A 20,110-nucleotide genomic window follows, 5' to 3' on the forward strand; every position below is an offset into this window, starting at 1 on the left:
CCCAGCACACAGCTGAACAGATGGTTCACAGCCCAAATTGCAGTGGCTTCCCAAATTAAGAACAAATGGGATTTGGGTTATACTGTACTTTTAGTTTCACAGCTCTAGAGTTGTAGGGAAGCCAGAGTTGAATGAGTTTTCCTCTTCTGGTCTTTTCTCTTTCCCTAGGAAGATTGAGGATGTAATTAAGTTTGTGTGTCAGGCCTTAATTTCTGGTCTAGCTAAAGATGGAATGGAATAACCCAACATCCTTGCAACAAACGCTGTCCCCAATGTCCTGCTCAAATTTGACTTTGGAGAATTGCATTTTATTGCCCTAATCATTCCTGGTAGTTTGTTGTCCCTAATGGGCGGTCTGGATATCATTTCATTTTCTGCCTGAGACCGCTGCTTATGTTCCTATGAGCTGTTAAGTAGGTGCTGCAGTTCTGTTGTGGATGATACTGGATTTTATTTACATTCATTCAGGATTTTTCTGAATGAGGATACACTATATTAACATGTTTTCTTATCACTGAATAACAGATAAGAAACCTAAAGTTTCAGCAGTCCCATGCTACCCATGGGGCAGTGGTCTTGATATCTGAGTCACATGCCAATAAATTTCTGAACAAATAAATAACAGCTTGAGAGAACTTAAATTATTTGGCCTCTGACAATTGCAGCCTCCGGGAGCATGGGGAGGGGTTTATCATGTTTTTTGTTTTCAGCTGCAATTGCATTGTCTGTTCATTTCTACTAGCCATAAAATAGAAATGATTTCCATAAGTGGAACATGCTTAAGTTGCCAGGGTTAAGCTTTTCTTACCATGGAATGGGATCAGACAGGAGAGTTGCAATGGATCAGCTATGATGTGCTCAGAAGCAGTAAACAGCATTCCTCTCAACTTAGGGGACAAACAACAGCACCATGTTTCCAACTGTTTAACTAAACAGTTAAACTTTTGTGTGAAACTGTTTTAAATGAAATATGGCCCTTGGTTGGCATATCTCAGCGAGAAGGTTTTCCATCAGATTCTGTAAAATATCTTTTTTTAACTGAACATATTAGCTATTTCTCATAACTATGAATATCTGTGTTGTAAAGTTTAAACTTCTTCTGATGTTGGCTATTAACCACTAAAATGATACTTTACTAGTGATTACTTTTTTAATTAAGTGCATGCATTAGCTATAAAGCCACTTGAGTGCATTGTAAATAAAATGCTGTAATAATGAAATGTTTTAATTACAATCCCTAAAGTATGCATAGTATTCCATATTTTTTATTTAAATTCTTAACATGTTCACTTTTTTCAGAAAAGCCATTTGAAGCTAACTGTAAAGATAGAATTCTAGCCTTAAGTCATTTGAGCAAATTCCATGGCTGTTCTCCAGTTAGTGAGTTTTCACAGCATTTGCAGCAAGCTAATTGCTTCTGCTAATAAATAATCTAAAATCAATGCTGACAGCAGTTAATTGGCACAGAGACTTTATTCTGTAAAGCACTTGGCTAACGACCTTCTTTAAATTAATAGCATTAAGTGCTATGAGGAAATAAATCTGAGGAATTGCCTGTCATTTGCTTGTCATGTCTAATAACTTCCAATAATGATGGCTGATAGATTTTTGCACATTCCATTATTGAAGTTGGTGCATGTAATTATTTTCCTCATTATATGTAAACAATTAGCAATATTTGGTGTTTCCTTGCAATAAAGCTGTTAAGTACAAATAGCATATTAGAGGTTAGAAATAATTTTAAAGCTAAATTTCTTTTCCTTTTTAATGCAGCAAATCAAGAAGTGCACACAGTAATGCCTCATTTGAATAAGGTTTACACTTCTGCAATTGTAATATAATGCCTATAAACGGAAAAAATAGACTTCTTAACAGTATTTCAAAGTTTATCTTGTTGTGTGAAACCTTTTTGTTTTTAGCTTGAAGAAGTAATGGAAAAGGAAACTTACAAGACTGCTAAGCTTATTCTTGAGAGATTTGATCCAGAATCCAAGAAGGCAAAGGTAGGAATTTTGAATCAATGCTATTCTTTATAAAATACACTGTAAAGAAAAGCACTCCTATAATACTATTGTCACTAATTGACAGGAGGTTGAACCGCCATCTGCAGGAGCATCTCCAACCCCAAGACCTGGACAAGGTAATAACTTTATGAAGTTGCAGCTCTTTATGAAAGATTTATACCAGAGAGTTCTAGCAGAAGGGATGGTTTATAATGGGACCTGTACCCTAGACTGCTTCTCAACTTAGAGATGGGAGGATTAGCATTAGGTTTTATCTCTAAGTTCTTTATTTGATAGTAAATATATTTGAGAAATGAAGAATGATGCTCCTTTTGGTCAGGTGGATGTTTTTAACTAGTTAATGTTGATGCAGTGAGAATCTGGTTCCAGAATACATTAATGTCAAGACAGGCTGTGGGTGACCAGGTCCAGGGTTTGAGAAGCTGACCAGGGTTGGGTGGAGCAAGCAGATTCCAGGAAATAGGCCAGTTAGAAGCCTTGGAGGTCAGTCTGCAGGCTGGGACTTGAGGGTAAGTTGAGTCAGGAAGCCAAAACGATCAGGTAGAGCACAGTCAAGTAACAAGCTAAGTTGAGAACCTGAGAGTTCCAACAGAGAACAGGCAGAAGCACAAGCCACAAGGAACAGTGGGGTAGTCTAGATGGGGGCTGCATTCTGTTGCCTGGGACATTTCCTTTTCTGGCTCAGGGGTTTATATGGGAGGGAGGGAGTTATCAACTGATCTGGGCTGGGCCATGCCAGTGGCAGATTCCTAAGCTCTGATGGAGGTTTCTGCCCACCTATGCCCAGCCTGAATGGTCAGCTGGAGAGGTGGTAGACTGAGATGAGCAACTGATCCAGACAGGCTTGGGTCCCAGATTTGAAACCATGGCTTGACAATTCTTTGAGACCTTTCTTCAGAAAACTGGATTGTTGTCAACAATCTCATTTGAATGTGTATTCAAGGATGGAGGCTTTTTTTTTAACAATTCCTATTTTTTCTTCAATTAGTCAAAACTTTGAGGATAACCTTTTTATTGGGCTTTTTGTGGCTTTTTGGGGGGGAGTGGTGGAGAGGGTGAAGGTATGTAGGAGAAAATAACAAAAGCTTGTGCAGAAATCAGCGAAATATAGAGCACTAAAACCTCAAACTTAAAAGCAGCTTTGTATGATTATAGTTGAAGATAGATTACCCAGAAAATAATGTTCACAGTCAATTTAAGAACTAGTTTGCCTTTAACACAAGTCAGTCCAATAGCTGATAGTGTGCATTACAAGACACTGGAACCTGAGATGGGATTTTCAGCAGGACTCAAGTTTCTAATGGAGCATGTGTTAGTTGGCAACTTGTGTACATCTTTCATATTTGCATGACAGCCTTGGATTTTTTTTTTTTTTTTGAGAAAGGACAGAAGACTCATACTTAATTAAATCACTGTTTCCTTCTCATTGTTTCCCATGCTTCTGTGTGATCTCTTGGGTTTAGTAAGAAGAAAAGATGGATCTACCTGAGCTGGGTTTTGTTTTTTGGTTTTTTTTGTTTTTTTTAAACCATTTGGGTTACTTTAAAATTATTCAGTTTCTGCTTCTGGCAAACAATACTGAATGTCTGTAGAATCATTATAATTTACTATCGAAGTTGTTGCTGTAACTTTTTCAGTTGAATGAAACCCATACTTCCTGTTACTGTGCTCAGCTTTCTATACCTGTCATAAAAATGTTAATACCCTGCTGTGTCAATGTAAAGATAGTATAGTGGTCTCGCAATTCTGCTTCCTTGGTTTTCTGATATGCTGGGCCCAGGAGTATTTCTTCTCTGCAAACTATGGTCCTTTTCCCCACTATTTTGCTGTCCTGTTCATAATTTTTTTTTTTTTAACCTTTTCTCTCTCTCTCTTTTTTTGGTCTTAAAAAAAAAATGCACCCTTTTGGATCTCTTAGCTACAAGAACCCCCTGATGAAACTTGTGTGCCAGTAGATAAGGCATAGTGGCAAAATTCTTAACATGTCTCACTATCTCTCTAGAAAGGGAAGTTCCAAGTTCTTTTCTGGAGTCATGGTAATGAGTATCCTTGGTTCACCTACCTTCAAATGAGTATCAAGTCATTTGTACTAGGGAGGCAAAGCCAGCTGGTTTTGATGCTAGCCACATTGCTCCCCTATGTACTGTTGGCTTTAGAAAGGTGTGCCTTAACCGTGCTAGCCCAATGGGCTGTTAAGCACAGGTGGACCTTTTGACTTGATCTTGATTCTTCTTGTAGCACTTACAACATCTGGGTAAGTTGGAGCCTCTCTTACCCTTTAATTGTCATGATTCTTTCACTTAGATCAGGGCTGACCAACATCTGAGCAGTTGTCGGCTGCATTGCCCCTAGACTGAAGACCAGATGGTCCCCAGGGAAAATGGCAGGAAGCAAATCCTTGGAGGAGGGAGGGGCTGCCTGGTGACCCCAGTGGCCTTGGGTATGAGGGAGCAATGGTGGCAGCAGGAGTTACAGGGTAGAGAGAGGCACAAAGACCAGAGGGAGCAGTGACTTAAACCCTTGGGGAGAAGTGCAGGGGGCTGAGAAGGTAAAGGCTGTGGGAGTCTGTGGGCCTTGAGTTAACTATGAGTTGGACAGTAAGCCTCTGTGAATAGGGAAGTATTTGATTTCGGATTCAGCCGATTGGAGGACAGTGATTCAATTTGGATCACTGTCCTGAACTGATTTGGGGAGATTTGGATCGGAGAGGCAGGCACAGCTGGGATGCTGCATGTTCTCTCATGGCTCCTGCTGTGCCTGCCTCTCCCTGGGCAGGGGGAGCCATGGGAGAACCCCCCATGGCTGCCCTGCCCAGCCCCATCTCCTGCCTGGCCCCAGCCAGTTTAATTGGAAAAAGAAAAAAAAAAGTGTGGGGGGAAGTCCTGCACTCAGTGGCCACAGGAGTGGCGTTGGGGCCTCTGGGTACTTGCGGCAGAGCCCCTCTGTGCAGTGTGGGGCAGTGGGAACCCCCCCCCCCCCGGCATCCATGTGGCAGCTGCCCCGTGATGTGGGTGCAGTGCAGCTTGGCAGGGTGCTGCATGCTGCCTGGGAGCTGGGGCCTCTAGGGCTGAGCAGTGCTGGGCTCCAGCTGACGCATGGAGCCACCCGGGCAATTCAAACCGGGGGTTGGGGAAGCAGCCGGGAGCCAGAGGGTTGTTCCGGTTACTGAACATTCCCTCAGTTCCCAGTTCAATTTCTCCAGCTACCCAGTCTTTCCCCCAGCTCTGATTGCTTCCCCCAGCTCTTCCTGAGGGGCATGGGCCTCTGGATGATGCAGGATGGATGATGGCAGTGGTTCTAGGCTGTTTCCCCAGCTGGCAGCAGCAGCCTGCTGCAACCCCACATGCAGACCTGGGGGCCATGCCCCACAGGAATAGCTGGCAGAATGATCAGAGAGCTGGGGAATCTAACCGGGAGATCTGGCTGACAGGTGGAGCCATCCCAGCTCCCAGACAGTGTGCAGCACCTTGCTGAGATGTGCTGCACCTGCACCATGGGGGAGCTGCTGTGCGGATGCCAGGCCCGGGGGGCGGGGGGCGGGTGGCGATCCCCACTGCATGGGAGGGCTCTGCCACAAGCACCCAGAGGCCCTAATTGCCACTGCTACAGCTGGTGAGTGCAAGGCTTTTTTTTAAAAAAGTGCTGGGGCTGGGTGGGGGATGGGGCCAGGCAGTGCAGCCATGGGGGCTTCTCCCACATCTCCTCTGGCTGTGTCTGCTTCTGCCCCAGCTGTGGGGGCTCTGCCCTGCTGCTGCGCCTGCATCCTGTACCTCCCCTCCCCCTCCCCAAGTAACGTGACCCTCTGCCCTGGCTGGGCAGCTTGTCCCAGCCCCAATCCCCCCCTCCTTCCCCAACCCTGACAGAATTACCAGCTAGAGGCAGCTGTCAGCTCTCTGTTTAGTCTATGGCCGAATCTCTTAATTGGCCAAATCTTTGTCCAAATCGATTCAGAAAAAACTTTGGAAACTTTGAATCAATTCGGAGCTTTTACGTGGTCTCCCAATTTAGATTCGGTCCCCAAATCGGGCCAAATCTCCTCCAAATGGAATTGGCTACTGAAGCTTCACGCTGCCCCATTGGACAGCTCTGAGTTCACTTAACAGTTGCACAAGAACTATGTTGAAAAGTCAAGTAATTATGAGGAGAGAACAAACTGCCCAGAAATGTGGTCCTCAGCTCTCTAAGCTTTGTGGCCCAAACTGCTGTAAGAAAATTGGATTGGTGGTATATCAATTTAATATGACATCAGATTAACGATATGTAGTCAGTCTATGAGCCTAACTTTCTTGTAGAAAACCAGGGTGAGGTTTTTGTTTGTTTGTTTGTTTGTTTTTTAGTAGGCAGGCAACTCATTTCATGTTATGAGTTAACAGTATGCTTCTTTGTTTGTTGCACAAAGGTCAAAATGTTTTTCTGTTTTTTTTTCCCTATGAAGAACCATTAATTTTTTTTCCAGTGACAGCAGTTCTAATTAACTTCAGCTAAAAGTTTAATTAAATGAGGCCATTGGCAGTGGATGTATTTAGGACCCTGATACATTTTGAGTGAGCTTGTTGCACCTTAAATTTATGTATAAAGCTTTAACTACTTATCCTGAACCTGTACTAAAGGTGATATAATGTTAGGCACATGCTGTAGAAACTTGGAAGTCAGTTAGGGTAACCCCTCTCCAGCCATGTTCACAGAACTATAGAAAATTAGGGTTGGAAAGGGATCTCTGGTGGTCATCTAGTCCAATCCCCTGCTCAAAGCAAGGACCATCCTCAACTATCATCACAGCCAAGTTAAATGTTGCAAAGTTGCCTGCCTTTGGCTACCCTTATTCTCATATGTACATGTACTTTTTATATGCCATAAAGTAGCATGCTTATGCATCATTCTTGCAGTGCTACAAGGTGGGGTAAAAGCTTGGTCTCAGCATGAGGCATCTTTCATGAATTGATCTCAACTTTTGGTGAAAAGGATTTAGCACACAAGGAAAATAATACCTTATTTGATGGGTCATATTAATAGTTCAGACATTGTGTGCAAGGCAATACCTTTGTGGTTTCTGCATTCATATATTTTTTTTTTTTTTGGTGCTAATATGGCAAATTTTGCTCCCTTGAAAAATCTGCCCCTGTTAAAACTAATATTACAGTCCAGTCTCTTTTATTCATAAGCTCAAAGGCATTATGGATTGATCCAGTCAGCTGGTGCTTAACAGGAGGAGTTACTGTTATGGTTTCATTCCTTAAGTAAGAATAATTTCTATTAAAAAATACCAGAACGTTCTTGATGTTTGTACTTCACTTAAAGTTCTGGTAACAAAAGTGAGTCTTTAAGTTGTCAATTTCGGCTTTGTTTGCACAAAGTAGTAGAGAGCGAGCCTAAATTTTTTTGTTCTGTGCAGTGCCTCTGGTGCTAGTAGGTTTCAAACCAATATTAATAAGATGCATGTATAACTTCATGAATTTGGTTTAATGAAGTTGATGCAAATTGTCAGAATGATATGAAAACATTAATCGTGGCTTGTTTCGTTTTCTCTTTGCTCACACTAGACACCCATACAGTTAAGTAGCAGAATTCAGTTACTGAAAATCTTTGTGCTTCTGATTCCTGTTCTTTTTGAAAGAAGGATACTTTATGTTGAAAGTGTGATTGGATTAGCCTCAACTTTTAATTTTGTGTTCATGACAGTTGAAGAAAAGACAGTTTGTGATCTGCTGATTATGGAAACTTTATCTACTGCTGAATAATGGTTTGCTACAAAAACTCTGTATTCTCAAGGGCCTAGCAATCTGGTTTCTCAAAGGGCCGGATCCACAAAAGTATTGAGACCAACTGACTCTGATTTCAGTGGTAATTGGGGACCTGAATATTGATGTGGATCAGGGCCTAAATACTTGAAGTTTAATGCAGTAGCAAGTACTTGTTAAGTAAATAATTCTAGTCTTAAACATCAGGATTAATGTGTTTTGTACACAGAGTAACTAAAAACACAAACGCGAAGGAAATTGGAGTGATTACTTTTATATTCTCCTCTACAAAATAAAGCCTTTTTTGAATGAGAGAGAGATGAAACTCATGGTATTTCTGAACATGAGAAATGTTTTGCCTCTTCTGACAGTATCTTAACTTTTTAATGGAAAAACACCTAGTTCTGTATTAATCAGATCACTGCTTGTGTGAGTAAGCCTAATGAGCCTGTTTGTACAAGTCGGTAATAGTAAGTATGAGTAATTGCAGAATTTGGACCTAAATGATCCAGCCTCCCCCCAAAAATTGAGGTTGTCCAAAACAATTTATTATGTGGTTTAGTTTTCATAGCTCTGGCTTATAGCAACACAGACAATAGGATACTGAATATGAACAAATGCAATTGACTACAGAACTCTCCTTCATGTAGATACCTTAGCCGTAAGCATCTACAATATTAAAATAGTACGCACAGTTTAATCGAATTGTCAGGTGAATCATATCTGTTAATTATTGAAATATGGAACTTTCACAAATGCTCTTGTAATTCAGTGCTGATAATTCAGAACTGATGAATTACATTTGTCAAAGACTCAGAAATATATAGAACCCAGCCAATTACAGCTGAAAAATATTAGATGATGATTCATATTGAAGGAAGATGGGTGGAAGCTTATTTAGGAAAGGCAAATTCCGTAGAGCACTCTCAATTCTTGAATATCATGGAAAATGAACTGTTTCCTAAAGGAAGTAATATACTGGTGTCAAGGTGGTAGTGAACCCATTTCATATCATCACTCTGTTTGTAATGAGATGTCAGTGTTCACATTGTAAATCGAGAGATTCTTCTAATTTAAGTTCCATAGAACTTTAATATCTTTTCTTCTGCATCATTCTGGTAGTAACCATGTTTTCCAGTTTAATTATCAAGTTGAAAGGGTCATAGACCAAAATATTCCTGTTCCCTGGAATTCTAGCTTTGCCCCTGTTGCTTCAACTGATAGTGCTTTCTGCATGACCATAAAAGGGCTTTTGAGCAAAAATGTTCTCCTTTTCTAATATGCAGACCTATGTGTGGTAGAATCCTCCTTTGGAAAGAGGAAGCCTCTACTCTGCACAGTTTGTGAAGCCCATTCCTGTGTGGTCATACAATTGCCAGCAGAGTACTGGACGGTCTGTAAAAGCTGAACACCACCAACCATCAGCTGTTCAGACTATTGTATCTGTCCCCTGAAAGAGCATAGGCCATACATCCAACATTAGTCTTGGATTTTACAGTGTAGAGATACCTGAACTAGCCTTGATCTTGATATCTGGTATCAGTGTAGCTGTGGTACAATTGGCAACATTTTTTTTGCCCCAGGCTGGCCCATAATACCTGGCTCCCTGCCTCAGGCTTCAAATCTCTGTTCCACCCTGAATATCTCAAGCTGCATGTGTTTGTCCTCACTGCCTACTCGGCCCCTGTGCAGAGAGTTTGGAGAAATCGGGGAAGTCTTTGAAGGGAATGGATGGCTCAGTACAACTCCATGCCACCCTGAGTTGGATCCAGCCTCTTTGCAGGCCTGGTCCATCTGGGGGGGTTGTAGGTTACTCACCCCTGCACTAGATCAAATTGAGCTCTGTGCTAGACATGCCCTGCATCTGGTCCATTGCAGAAAGAGGGTTGAGTAATCTGTTTGCGTCAATAATGTTGCAGTGGGTACAATCAATCCAGATTGGCTGGCTGCAATAACAGCTGTTTTTAAAATGTTATGTTAGTGCTCATCAGGGACGGGGAGGAAAATGCTGTATTCATTTTTTCATTTCAGTATAAGATCTGTTCCTGACCCTTCAAGTGTGGTGTTTTGTTTTTGCTTTTTTTTGAGTTTTGGTAAGCAGGTTCTTATGTCCAGGTCAAAGGATATTCAATTCTGCCATAAATTGTTGTAATGTCCAAAGCCCAATTCAATACACAGTACTTGGATAAATTCCCCTGGTGTCAATGGGGGTTTTTTGCTGGGTGAAGAGGTCCCTTTAAATCATTGTCACATTAGTAGTATAGCATATAGTTTGGCCTGAGTGTGCTTTTTCTCTCTCTCTCAAAAAATGCTTGTGAGGGGGGCACCATAGCACCTGATTCCTTTTTAAGCTCATGCTGTAGTAACAATCAAGGACAGAAAAAATAATGTAGAGCTCAGTAGAGCAGTAGATCTGTGGATGGAATTTGGAAAACGAAAGTGTAGGTTAAGGCCAGAATGAACCATCCAGATTATCTAATCTGGAAAATTCCCAATAGTTCCATGGTACCTGCTCTGAATAGCTTAATCATTGGTAAAATAGTTTCATATAATATGAAAGCTAAATGCATAGGAATGTAAGGTGAACTAGTGATTGGTCTATTCATGTTTTGAATTGGAAACATGGTTGATTTTTCTAATAATTACTATATCCAACATTTTGGTTAAAGGACAAAGATAGAACTATTAATGTTCTATTGGAGAATTTCTTCTTTAAGCATGTGTAATTAACCAAATGGTACTTAATTTATTGCCTTGCATACTAGGATTTATATATGAGAATATAGATTTATATCTGAGTTGACAATGAAATATATTAATCAAAATGCTGTTGGTCTTTGCTATTGCATGTTGCAACCTTGCATAGATCTTTAGTCCAACTTTTGTTTATTTTGTTACAGATTAAAACATCAATACTAGCTTTGTTTTTATTCATGTCTTGGCAATATAGTATATAAAGTATTAAATCCCAGTATGTGCGTGTTCCTGTCAGAAATTCGTCAGCGGACTACAGGTCAAAGGAATGTTCTTCCACCTACTCCATCAAGCCCTGAACAAGGATCTCCCAAGGCCTCGGGTGTGCAGGCAACATCTAATGTGCAAAGGGACACTTCAGCTCCTGGTGGACCCCCAGAAAGAATTGTTGCACCAGCCTTGCAGTCAAATGTGCTACCACGACGTCCTGGATCCCCAACTTCAATGCCTGGAATGGGTAAACAGAGCACTTTAATGTTATTTACAGTTTATATTGTTTTCTCTGGTTACCAATAAAACAGGCCATTTTCAGACAGTATGGAAATGGCATTTCATTTGGAAATAGCAGAGCAGTTATCTGATTAAGCAGGAGTTCCATATTCAATTAGCCATAACTCTTTACAGCTGGCACCTTGTGATACTGAAACCTATTGCCTGAGCTCATTTAACTGTTATGGCTTCTTTGTTTAAATGGCAATAAAACTTTGCAGTATTCTGTAGTCAACAGTATAGCATATATTTTTATGTTCTTGGTTTAAGAAAGCTCCAGATTTATATAAATCGGGTACAAAGGAAAACACTTTCAGAATACACTCATGTTTCTCACTAAACCCTGTGCGTATTTTTTTAACATGCATCTTGACATTTATTTAAATTTTTATTCTAGTAGGAATGTTCAAGCAGCCTAGAGTAATGTGTAAAATACTGCATTACTCCAAAAAGTCTTTTCTGTTGGATAGCTGGGGGTTTTATAAGATTCATCCAGGTTCTTCTGCTGATGCTTTTTCAATTGAACTTTTGGTTAATTTGGGTGCAGTGAAAGTTCATGATTTGTAATTTAATCTGCATTCTATAGAGTGAAACTTTGATCCTCTTTATATTAAAGCCAGGCGAATACTACTTGTGCTTTTAGGTCCCCAGTGTAAGCTTTTGAAGTGATTTTTAAGTTTTTAGTTTGCATGTTACAATTTTAAAAGTATGATAAACAGACATCTTTTGCTATTAGAGGAAGTATAGTCTTGGGAACATATTTCAGTACTGTATGTGGTTATACATTACAACAACTTAGTGGAATAAGATCTAAATGCCAGCTAAACTTTATTAAATTAATCTAGGCTGACCTGTGATACTAAGCTCTATGAACTAGTAAGAGAAGTGACTTTCATGGGAAGCCCTACCAAATAAAATGCACAACTTTTCTTCTGGAAAATAAAATGTAGAGAGAGGGTTTTTTTTCCCCAGAGTCATGGGCACAAATTGCATATACTGGCATGCTGCTACATTGCTGAGATCCTGGGTTTGAAAAAACCCACACGTTAAAGTGGAGTGGTGCATGTTGTGGTGGTGTGCACTGCCCAACACTGGAGCCTGGCTTGCCTTCTGTCTCACAAGGTTAGGCCCCAGACCTTTGCAAAGAGTAATAGCCAGACTGTTACTACTTTGCTGTAAGTAGTTCTTCATATAAGTTTCTGTAAATAGTGTCATTTCCACATACAGGCCTCAGGAAAATTCTACCAACAGCTCACTTGTTGCTTTGAGCATAAGCTACAGTGCTGAGCCAACAGCTATGGTATTGAGAGGGTTAACACAAGATTCTATCTTTTAGTTTGCTGAACAGATGCAAGAAGCAGCCATCTTGGCATCTGCATGGCATGCATGCACAGTGTTTCCAGGAGTTCTTTCTCCTGAAAAGGAAACAGATGCCCTGCTTAAAACACCCCAGCAGCCAATTTTGTGGGGCTGATTTTTGGGGAATGGGTGTGTTAGATATGAGAAAATACGGTATTCTTATACCCTAACCTACTATAGAATGATTGTGATGGTGAAACATTACTAGAAGGTTCTTTGTCCAAAAGAAAAGTGCTTAATGAGGGCTTCTAAATCCCCAGTCATTCTCTGAGTGAAGCCATCCCACAAATAAATGTACAGTTGTGTGTGCCTAGTCAAACACCAGCCTTTAGCAGAGTTTTTATAAAGTTCAAACTTGGCACTTAGATTGTTGGGTTGCTGAAAGAAAATTGGTTAAATGATGGTTAAATAATCGAATAGGAAAAGCATAACAAATTTCCTTAGCAGTATTAAGATGCAAGCACACTGAAATTAGTTTTGTTTGAATTTGATTCTTTAGCTATAGAACATTTGAAAAGTGGGTTCACTGGATTTTTTTTTTTTTTTTGGTTCACAATTGCCAACTGTTAAATCTGTATTTCCTTTTTGTGTAATTTTGCAAATAATATTTCATGTGCACAGAAATACCAGTATTTCCCTCAGTAACTAACATCTTGATTGTGCCTTCTTTGTGTGGTGCTTGTCTGGTCAGACGGTAATAGAAAAGGCCAGAAATGTGATGTGTCATTTGCTGTGGAAGCCATATTTTTTTGAATTCTCCATCTTTCAGGCATATAAAATCTCAGGCATAACATTGCACTTTAAACTGTATAAATTCAATAGAAACAAGTAAATATTTTAAAATCTAAGCTTTATGCATGGCTTACAACAAAATTGAATGGGCTTAATCATCTCTAAAGTAGAGAAGATTAATAATTCATTTTCATTATACTGTATTTTGTAGAGGAGAATCAATTTAACACGTATTACCATGGAGCTCCCATATGTTTGAAAATTAATAACCAGCAGGTAGTTGAGAATGTGCCAAGCTTTGCAAAAATGACCAGTCTTTCTTCAATGATTGCTTTTGATGTTTATATTAATTACTGGTCTCCATAACAGCATGAGAACTAAGATTCATATTCTTGGTTTGAATTAGCATGCAGATAATTGAAGATATTCTTATGGAGCCATGTTCTCATGTTTTCTGTCTTCTTTTTATTATGGTTTAGAAATTTAAGGAGCTTTACAATTTAAAGGTTGCATGAAGAGTCTTATGTTGCTTTGAACACAGTGCTGAATATGTTGTCAGTGTTAATACTAGAAAAAAAGTATTGGTGTATGGTTTTTTCTGTTCCAGCGCTATACATTCACACCTGTATTGAACTTTGTCCACTCCTTTTAATGGGAACACTTAAGTTTTATTAAATACTCTTTTATAAATGGAAAAAAATGTTTAACCTAAAGTGTCTTATCAGGACAATTCTTTTTCAGAATCTACAAATGTGTAGTTGCAGGGCCCAGTAAATGTATCATTTGAGAGTTTGTTTTAGCTTGCCACTTCTGGCTCCTCCTCCTTTAACTTGGGCATTGCTGTTTGGCAGAATTCTGAAAAGCATGTTTAGGTTTCTAATTTTTGGAAAGAGAAAGTAGGAATTATAACATTCCAACTTTGTAAACAGCATAAACTCTTGGGTTTCTGAAAATGATAGAGCAGCACCTTTTGTCTTGAGTAAGTTGTATCATATTGGAGCACTCAAGGGAAGAGTTCATTATGTCAGGCAGTGCTTTGATGTATCAGTTGGCTGACAAGAGTGCTGGAAATTTTGCCAAGTTCTCAGTCTTCTCAACAGCAGAGATTTCCAAACGTTGGCAGGATTTAGTCTCTTATTCTATCAGTAGAAAGGATTCTTCCTTGTATTACTAGTTGTTGGAGCATGGGAGTATTCTCTTTGAATTCTGCCATTGAAACCCAGCGTGACCTTGTGGCAGTTACTTGAATTCCTTGTCACTGTTCCCCTCTGTATAATGGAAAGATTAAGAATGGAAGATCCCTTACGGCGCACGTGTCTCTTGTGTACAGGACTAGAATCTTTGGAAAAATGTCTCCTTGGGGGGTAAACCTGTGTGAGCTCATGTCTCCCCGGCACACGACCATATAAAGAACAGAAGTCAAGACTGCATCTCGGTTTCCTAAAGCTCAGGAGTCCACCTGTTATCTACTGCAGACTTTGTATAGAATCAGTTATTAAATATTAGTTTAGTTTTATTGACAAATTTCGCCTTGGTGGACCTTATCTGCCTTTTGTTTTAAGATATTGCCTTTCTGTTAGCTACTGCTTGGCACTGAAATGGCCTTAGCCCTTTTTCACTACTACCCTCTTAATACCATATTTTCTCATATGCAGCGCACACCTTTGTCCCCAAAATTAGGGTGCATGTATTAAGCAGAGATGTTGATTTTTCTGACTGATATAGAATTGCCCTGCTTTGATTCCTGCTCCACTGTGCAGCAGCTGTGGCATTACTACTCGGGCAGCTGAGGGAGCCAGTTCACCTAATGGCTCATTGCTCTACACTCCAGGGGTGTTAACATTTATTTCTCTCTTTTTAATGGTCTTTATATTTCCAGTTCCTATAGTAGCTTCACACAGCTGGTAGATGAACTCTTGAGACTCTCCGGTCTTGTTTACGCTCTCTTCTTCATGTAATGACACAATTCCAGATGTCCCAAAAGCAGCTGGGGACCCATGTATACTTCCTGTTAATACAAGGCCTGAGATTTTTTTTTTTTAAATTGACCTCTCTCCATGTTGTTGTAGTTAAACTAATGGTCTTTTGATTAGTCTGCAGAGCCCTTAAACTTGATTCTAAGAGCAGCCACTGTAACTCTAACGTATATCAACTTGTAGAACCCATTCATTGCTTCTGGACAGAGGCAGTCAAGCTATGGAAATGGTGCTGTTCTCACAAGAATATTTCAGGCCTTCCCTCTGCTAGGAGTACCAACTGTGCTGCTTAGAGTGTTTTCTGTGCGATTTCCATAACCTGACCTTCATCCTTGCTTCTTTCAAATAATTCTTTATTAGATTAATTAATTAACAAAGGGAACAGAAGGGCAGTTGGAGATGCTTTGCTTGTTGTGCCCTCAGATTAATTAGGGGGTATAAAGACAGGCAGAGCAGTAAATGCTGCTGGCCAAGATTCTGACCTCATTCACATGAGGTGCTGTGTATACCATAAATAAGATCCAAACACAACTTGAAATAGCCATGGTTATTGGTAGGTAAGTAACTGTTCTTTCACTTCATTGTTTGCAAGCAGGGACAAGCCTTTTTCTCTCTTGGCTGGTACAAAGAGAAAAAAGCTCTTTAACTAGCCTGTGTTGATTTTTGGGTTGCTGCCTTTATTCTGTGTTTAACTCTAGTGCTTATCTTTCTCCAGAAGTCGCACTGAAACTAATAATCTTCCATGTGTCCTATTCTCTGTGGTTCATGCTCTCTTCTCATCACTGTAGTACCTGAGTGTTTTCTGGTAATGTAGTAAATAATTGAGTATCTCATGTGGTTACCTTCTTTTGGCATCTTCTCCCCAGGAAGGAAATCATGGTGGAAAGCATAATTTTGTGTTTATAAATACATGAGTAGTAGAGCAGACCAGATCAGAAGTGTGCCTGGCACTTAGAGTGGCAGACCCCACACAGTTTGAGGTATTTCAATTCCTGTGAGACTTTATCCCACAGGCTAGGACTGATCACCATGAAGTTGCTGTCTCCTACACATAGGAGCTTTACTCTTGTTTTAGAAAAATCCATATTATCAGAGGAGCAGAGCTGTTGACCATGGTCCTTTTATGGCTAAATCTGCTCTAATGAACGTTGTTAATGGATCTCTGAGTATTACTAATATTAAGAAGTAAAAATATATTATAACTTCAAGTAGGTGGTTGGTGATTCAGTACTTGCATTGCAACTTTTACTAAATGCTTCTAATTCAGCTTTATTTAATTTAAGGATGAACAGCTGTGGTTTAAACTTCTCCCACATATTACTTAATGCTGTTTGTGTCACTCTGTTTTAAAAAGCAGATACATTTTTAGGCTTTGCTGTGACTTTGAAATATTAACTTGACTCAAAAATCGCTCAAAATATTATACCAAAAATCAGTAATATTAATCTGAAGGAAATCTAACTTGATGCATATCACAGGAAGTACTCCTCCATATAACTAGCATCAGTTGCATATAACAGCTACCCTCATTCTAGCTAGCTGTTGGCAGCAAAAGCTAGAGTAAGTCAGAAATCTAAATTTCTTGTTTGTTTTTATTCTAACAATCACTTGATATAAGTTGGACATCTATTTATAAAAATTACTGGATGAAAAAGTTATAGTTAAAATAATCCAACTAGACAGACAAAGTTTCCAACTAGAGGGGTGGTTCTATGATCCATAAAAAAGCAGTACAAAAGAACGTGACATTTTGTATCTAAAAATTAGAAAATGCAAATTGCCAGGTGGTATTTTGGGTTGGAGGCAAACTGCCTTCAAAATATAGGAAACTATTCATGATTTTTATATAGGCAACCAGTAGTGGGAGGCGAGTAGGCCCCCACTACATATATTGTAGTTTTGTGCAAATACCTGGTTCATTGTACGATTGCACATGCAGCTGGTCTTCAGGTAAAGTACTTTAGCACATGATGAAAAGCTCCAACCAGTTATAAAGTTAGACCTCGGAATTGTGTGAATTTTATAGCTGGTTGCTATTGAGCTTTAATTTGCATGTCTACCAGGGTCTCCCCTGAAGCCTGTAGCCCTGTCAGCTGATGGGTCTCTTAGCCACAGGGGTGCACCATGCCCAGCTTGAAACCCCCAGGACCTGGGGACTGCGGCTGTGGGGACTGCTCCCCCGCCCCATGGCCCTGAGGTTCCCTGCTGCCTCTTTTTCCCAGAGCCTGGGGATTACATGCACTCCTGAGCCTGGAAGATTGCAACTGCTGTTATCCCCCCATCCTGGGGGTGCATGAGGCACCCCTACTTAAGGGGGCTCCCAGCCACGGGATCTTGCTGCTTGCCAGTGCAGGGGGAGCCTAGGATCAGGTTGGCGGGACAGGAGGCTTGATCACTTGTATTGCATTTTTAGATCTCTTTTTGCCTTTACCTGCATGTGTAGAGGGAGCCTAGGAGGCAGCCGGAAATGTCACTATAAAATGCAGTTGAGAGATGTTATAAATCCTTACTACCAGGTACATGTAATTTTTATTTTGACCATAATTTTGTCTATGGGCCATGAGAGAGAAAACAAGGGAACAATAGTCCCAGTTTGATTTGGTTTTTGTAAACTTTCTGGATCGTGTGGATGTGAAATGTAGATTGGCGGAAATCTTTCCTTAGTGTGGCTGAGAACTTCAGTATTAAAGAAAAAAATGATTTTAAGGTCCAAAAGATGCATTTTAAAGTTATCTACAATTTGTGTAGAGATCAGATGTGTCCAAAGTCTGGTTCATGGGCAGAAGACTTTTTTTTTTTTTTAAATTGGTATTTGTGTGGGAAGATGAAAAGAGGAGCAGAATCAGACAATGGGATGAATTCCTCAGAGAGAGAGATCTGAAAGTATATACCTTGTTCCTCAGTTCTTAACTGCTCATGTTTATAGGACTGCCGTGGTTTCAGGAAGGAAACGCTTCACTGTTTCAGATGAGGAAGAACAGTTTCAGAAGGTTTCCATTATTAGGGGAGTCTTTCTGAAGCAATAGTTTAGCATTTATAGGAAGTGTGTTAATACATGCAACAGAAGACATGTAATGACACGAAATGTGAAATAAAGTTAAGGTTTGTATTCTAAAATAGTATGGGGGCAAAATGTACTTGAATTTTTCAAATTCAGCTCTTAAAATTGATGGGAGAGAATGTTCCAAGCAGTCTCTTCCCGTTCCAAGCAATAGGGCTCATCCTTTATGGTCAGCTTTTAGTAGTTTATTTTTTTTACAGCAGCCTTTGCTCTTTATTAAATCACATGTTCCTTATTTTCCTGCAGTACCTTTCTTAGCAGAAATGCTGTTTTGATGTGAAGATTCGGTTCATTATTGATACCAATGTGGTGTCAGTCAGATTTTAACAGCTAATTTCTTCCTGTCGATCTTGTGATTTTTTTTTTTTTATTTTATTTTATTTTTTATTTATTTATTTATTTTTAAATCGGTGTTTGGATTATTAATAAACCACGTTTGAAGGGCAGAAATTTCAGCTTTGTCAGATAGTGAAGTGACGTTTTGAGGCAAAATTCTGATGTTTAGTAAATACTTGGGTCCTGTGGTGCTTTTACACTAATATCCACTTTAAAAGCTCCTTTATGCTGACTAAGCGATGTAAAATGGCCTTGCTGTGACATAATATTAACAGCTCATCCAATTCAGGTGTAAACTAGCCAATTACCTGCCAAGAATGACTGGCGGGGGGGAGGGACAGAGTGCTGCCACCCACCACCCTGCACCGCCACCACTGCCTCCCAGGAGCAGTGGGGGAAAGCTTGCCCCTGCCATCCCTTTTTGTCCCCCTCTGCCAGCACTGCATGCCACCACCTCCAGCACTGCTGCCTTCCCCCCTCCCCCCCGCCAGCTTGCCTCAGTGGGGAACGCTGCCTGTCAGGGGGTGCACGTGCTACTAGTTACACCCCCCCCACACACACACATACACACACTCCATCTCCTCTGTCCCCATGGTCATGGCACTGCTCCACACTCTGCTTGATTGTATTACTAACCGGAGTGCTCCAAGAGCATGACGGACAGACAGATGGACTAAGCCCTTTATTATACAAGAATGACCCAGAATGGATCTTCCTGTATGCAACTTTGTAAGCAGCTTTTACTATGAAGCTTATAGTATTTTGACTGTCCTTAGAAATGTGAAAATCTTTTATTAGTACATGATGGAAAATGGAAATATGGGATCAGAAGATCAGTTTTGAGTAACAGTTTTTTTTCAGGGAATGAACTGTAATTTGGCCATTTTGAGTATAAAATAGCATCTTTGGCTCTAATACATCTTTACCAGTTTGACATTTTCTGTTATCTTTGCATGAAGCTGCTAGCCTATCTCCAGTAGAACTGTTGCATCGTATATCGCCAATATGTAGCTGAAAGTAATCTTTTTAAATTGTTTCTTTTGATAGGTCTTCATCCTCCAGGTCCTCCTTTAGCAAGACCTATTCTTCCTCGAGAAAGGGGAGCTTTGGATAGAGTTATTGAGTATTTAGTTGGTGATGGTCCACAGAACAGGTAAAAAAAAAACAACAAACAAACAAAAACAAAAGAGGCTAATGATAAGTAAATACATGACAAGTGTGGGATGTTTCACTGCTTTTTTACATGTTCAGGGTTAAAGATATTGTAGAATGCTAATTCTTGTTTGCAGTTGGTATTGAGTAACAGCTGTGTTTTCACTGTAAAGTGGCTCATTGCAGTGCATCTTGTGAAATCTATTTTGCTGAAATGTGCTTTCTGAGTATTGGAAGCTTAAATTCTACCTATGAACAGAAGCTGCATTAAAGGGAAACCCTTTATTGAAGTTTGAGTAGGAGAAGGAGCCAAACATCAAGTAAAAACACCCGACTCCCTTTATTTAGCTGGATTGTCTTTTTGTGTTTACCTGTTGCCTTCTGAAATTTTTTGATGTACTTGCTTGCTTAAGCTGGATAAGGTAATTATTCCAATGATTAAACTTTTATGCTCTGTTCCATGTATTGAAATCTATTTCTGTTGAATAT

General features: G+C 40.0%; 1 protein-coding gene across 2 annotated transcripts in view; it reads left to right on the forward strand.

Moving 5' to 3' along the window:
* Positions 1-20,110, forward strand: part of LNPK (lunapark, ER junction formation factor) — a 61,460-nt gene that overhangs the window by 28,719 nt on the left and 12,631 nt on the right. For both annotated transcript variants that reach the window (XM_019554304.1, XM_019554305.1), the window contains exons 7-10: positions 1,920-2,003; positions 2,089-2,140; positions 10,755-10,973; positions 19,517-19,622. In XM_019554304.1, the coding sequence (XP_019409849.1) occupies positions 1,920-2,003; positions 2,089-2,140; positions 10,755-10,973; positions 19,517-19,622 (461 nt within the window). The remainder of the gene's footprint in view (positions 1-1,919; positions 2,004-2,088; positions 2,141-10,754; positions 10,974-19,516; positions 19,623-20,110) is intronic.

The sequence above is a fragment of the Crocodylus porosus genome, unplaced genomic scaffold, assembly GCF_001723895.1.
Source record: "Crocodylus porosus isolate Cpor-Errol unplaced genomic scaffold, CroPor_comp1, whole genome shotgun sequence".
In the NCBI taxonomy this organism is placed as follows: Eukaryota; Metazoa; Chordata; order Crocodylia; family Crocodylidae; genus Crocodylus; species Crocodylus porosus.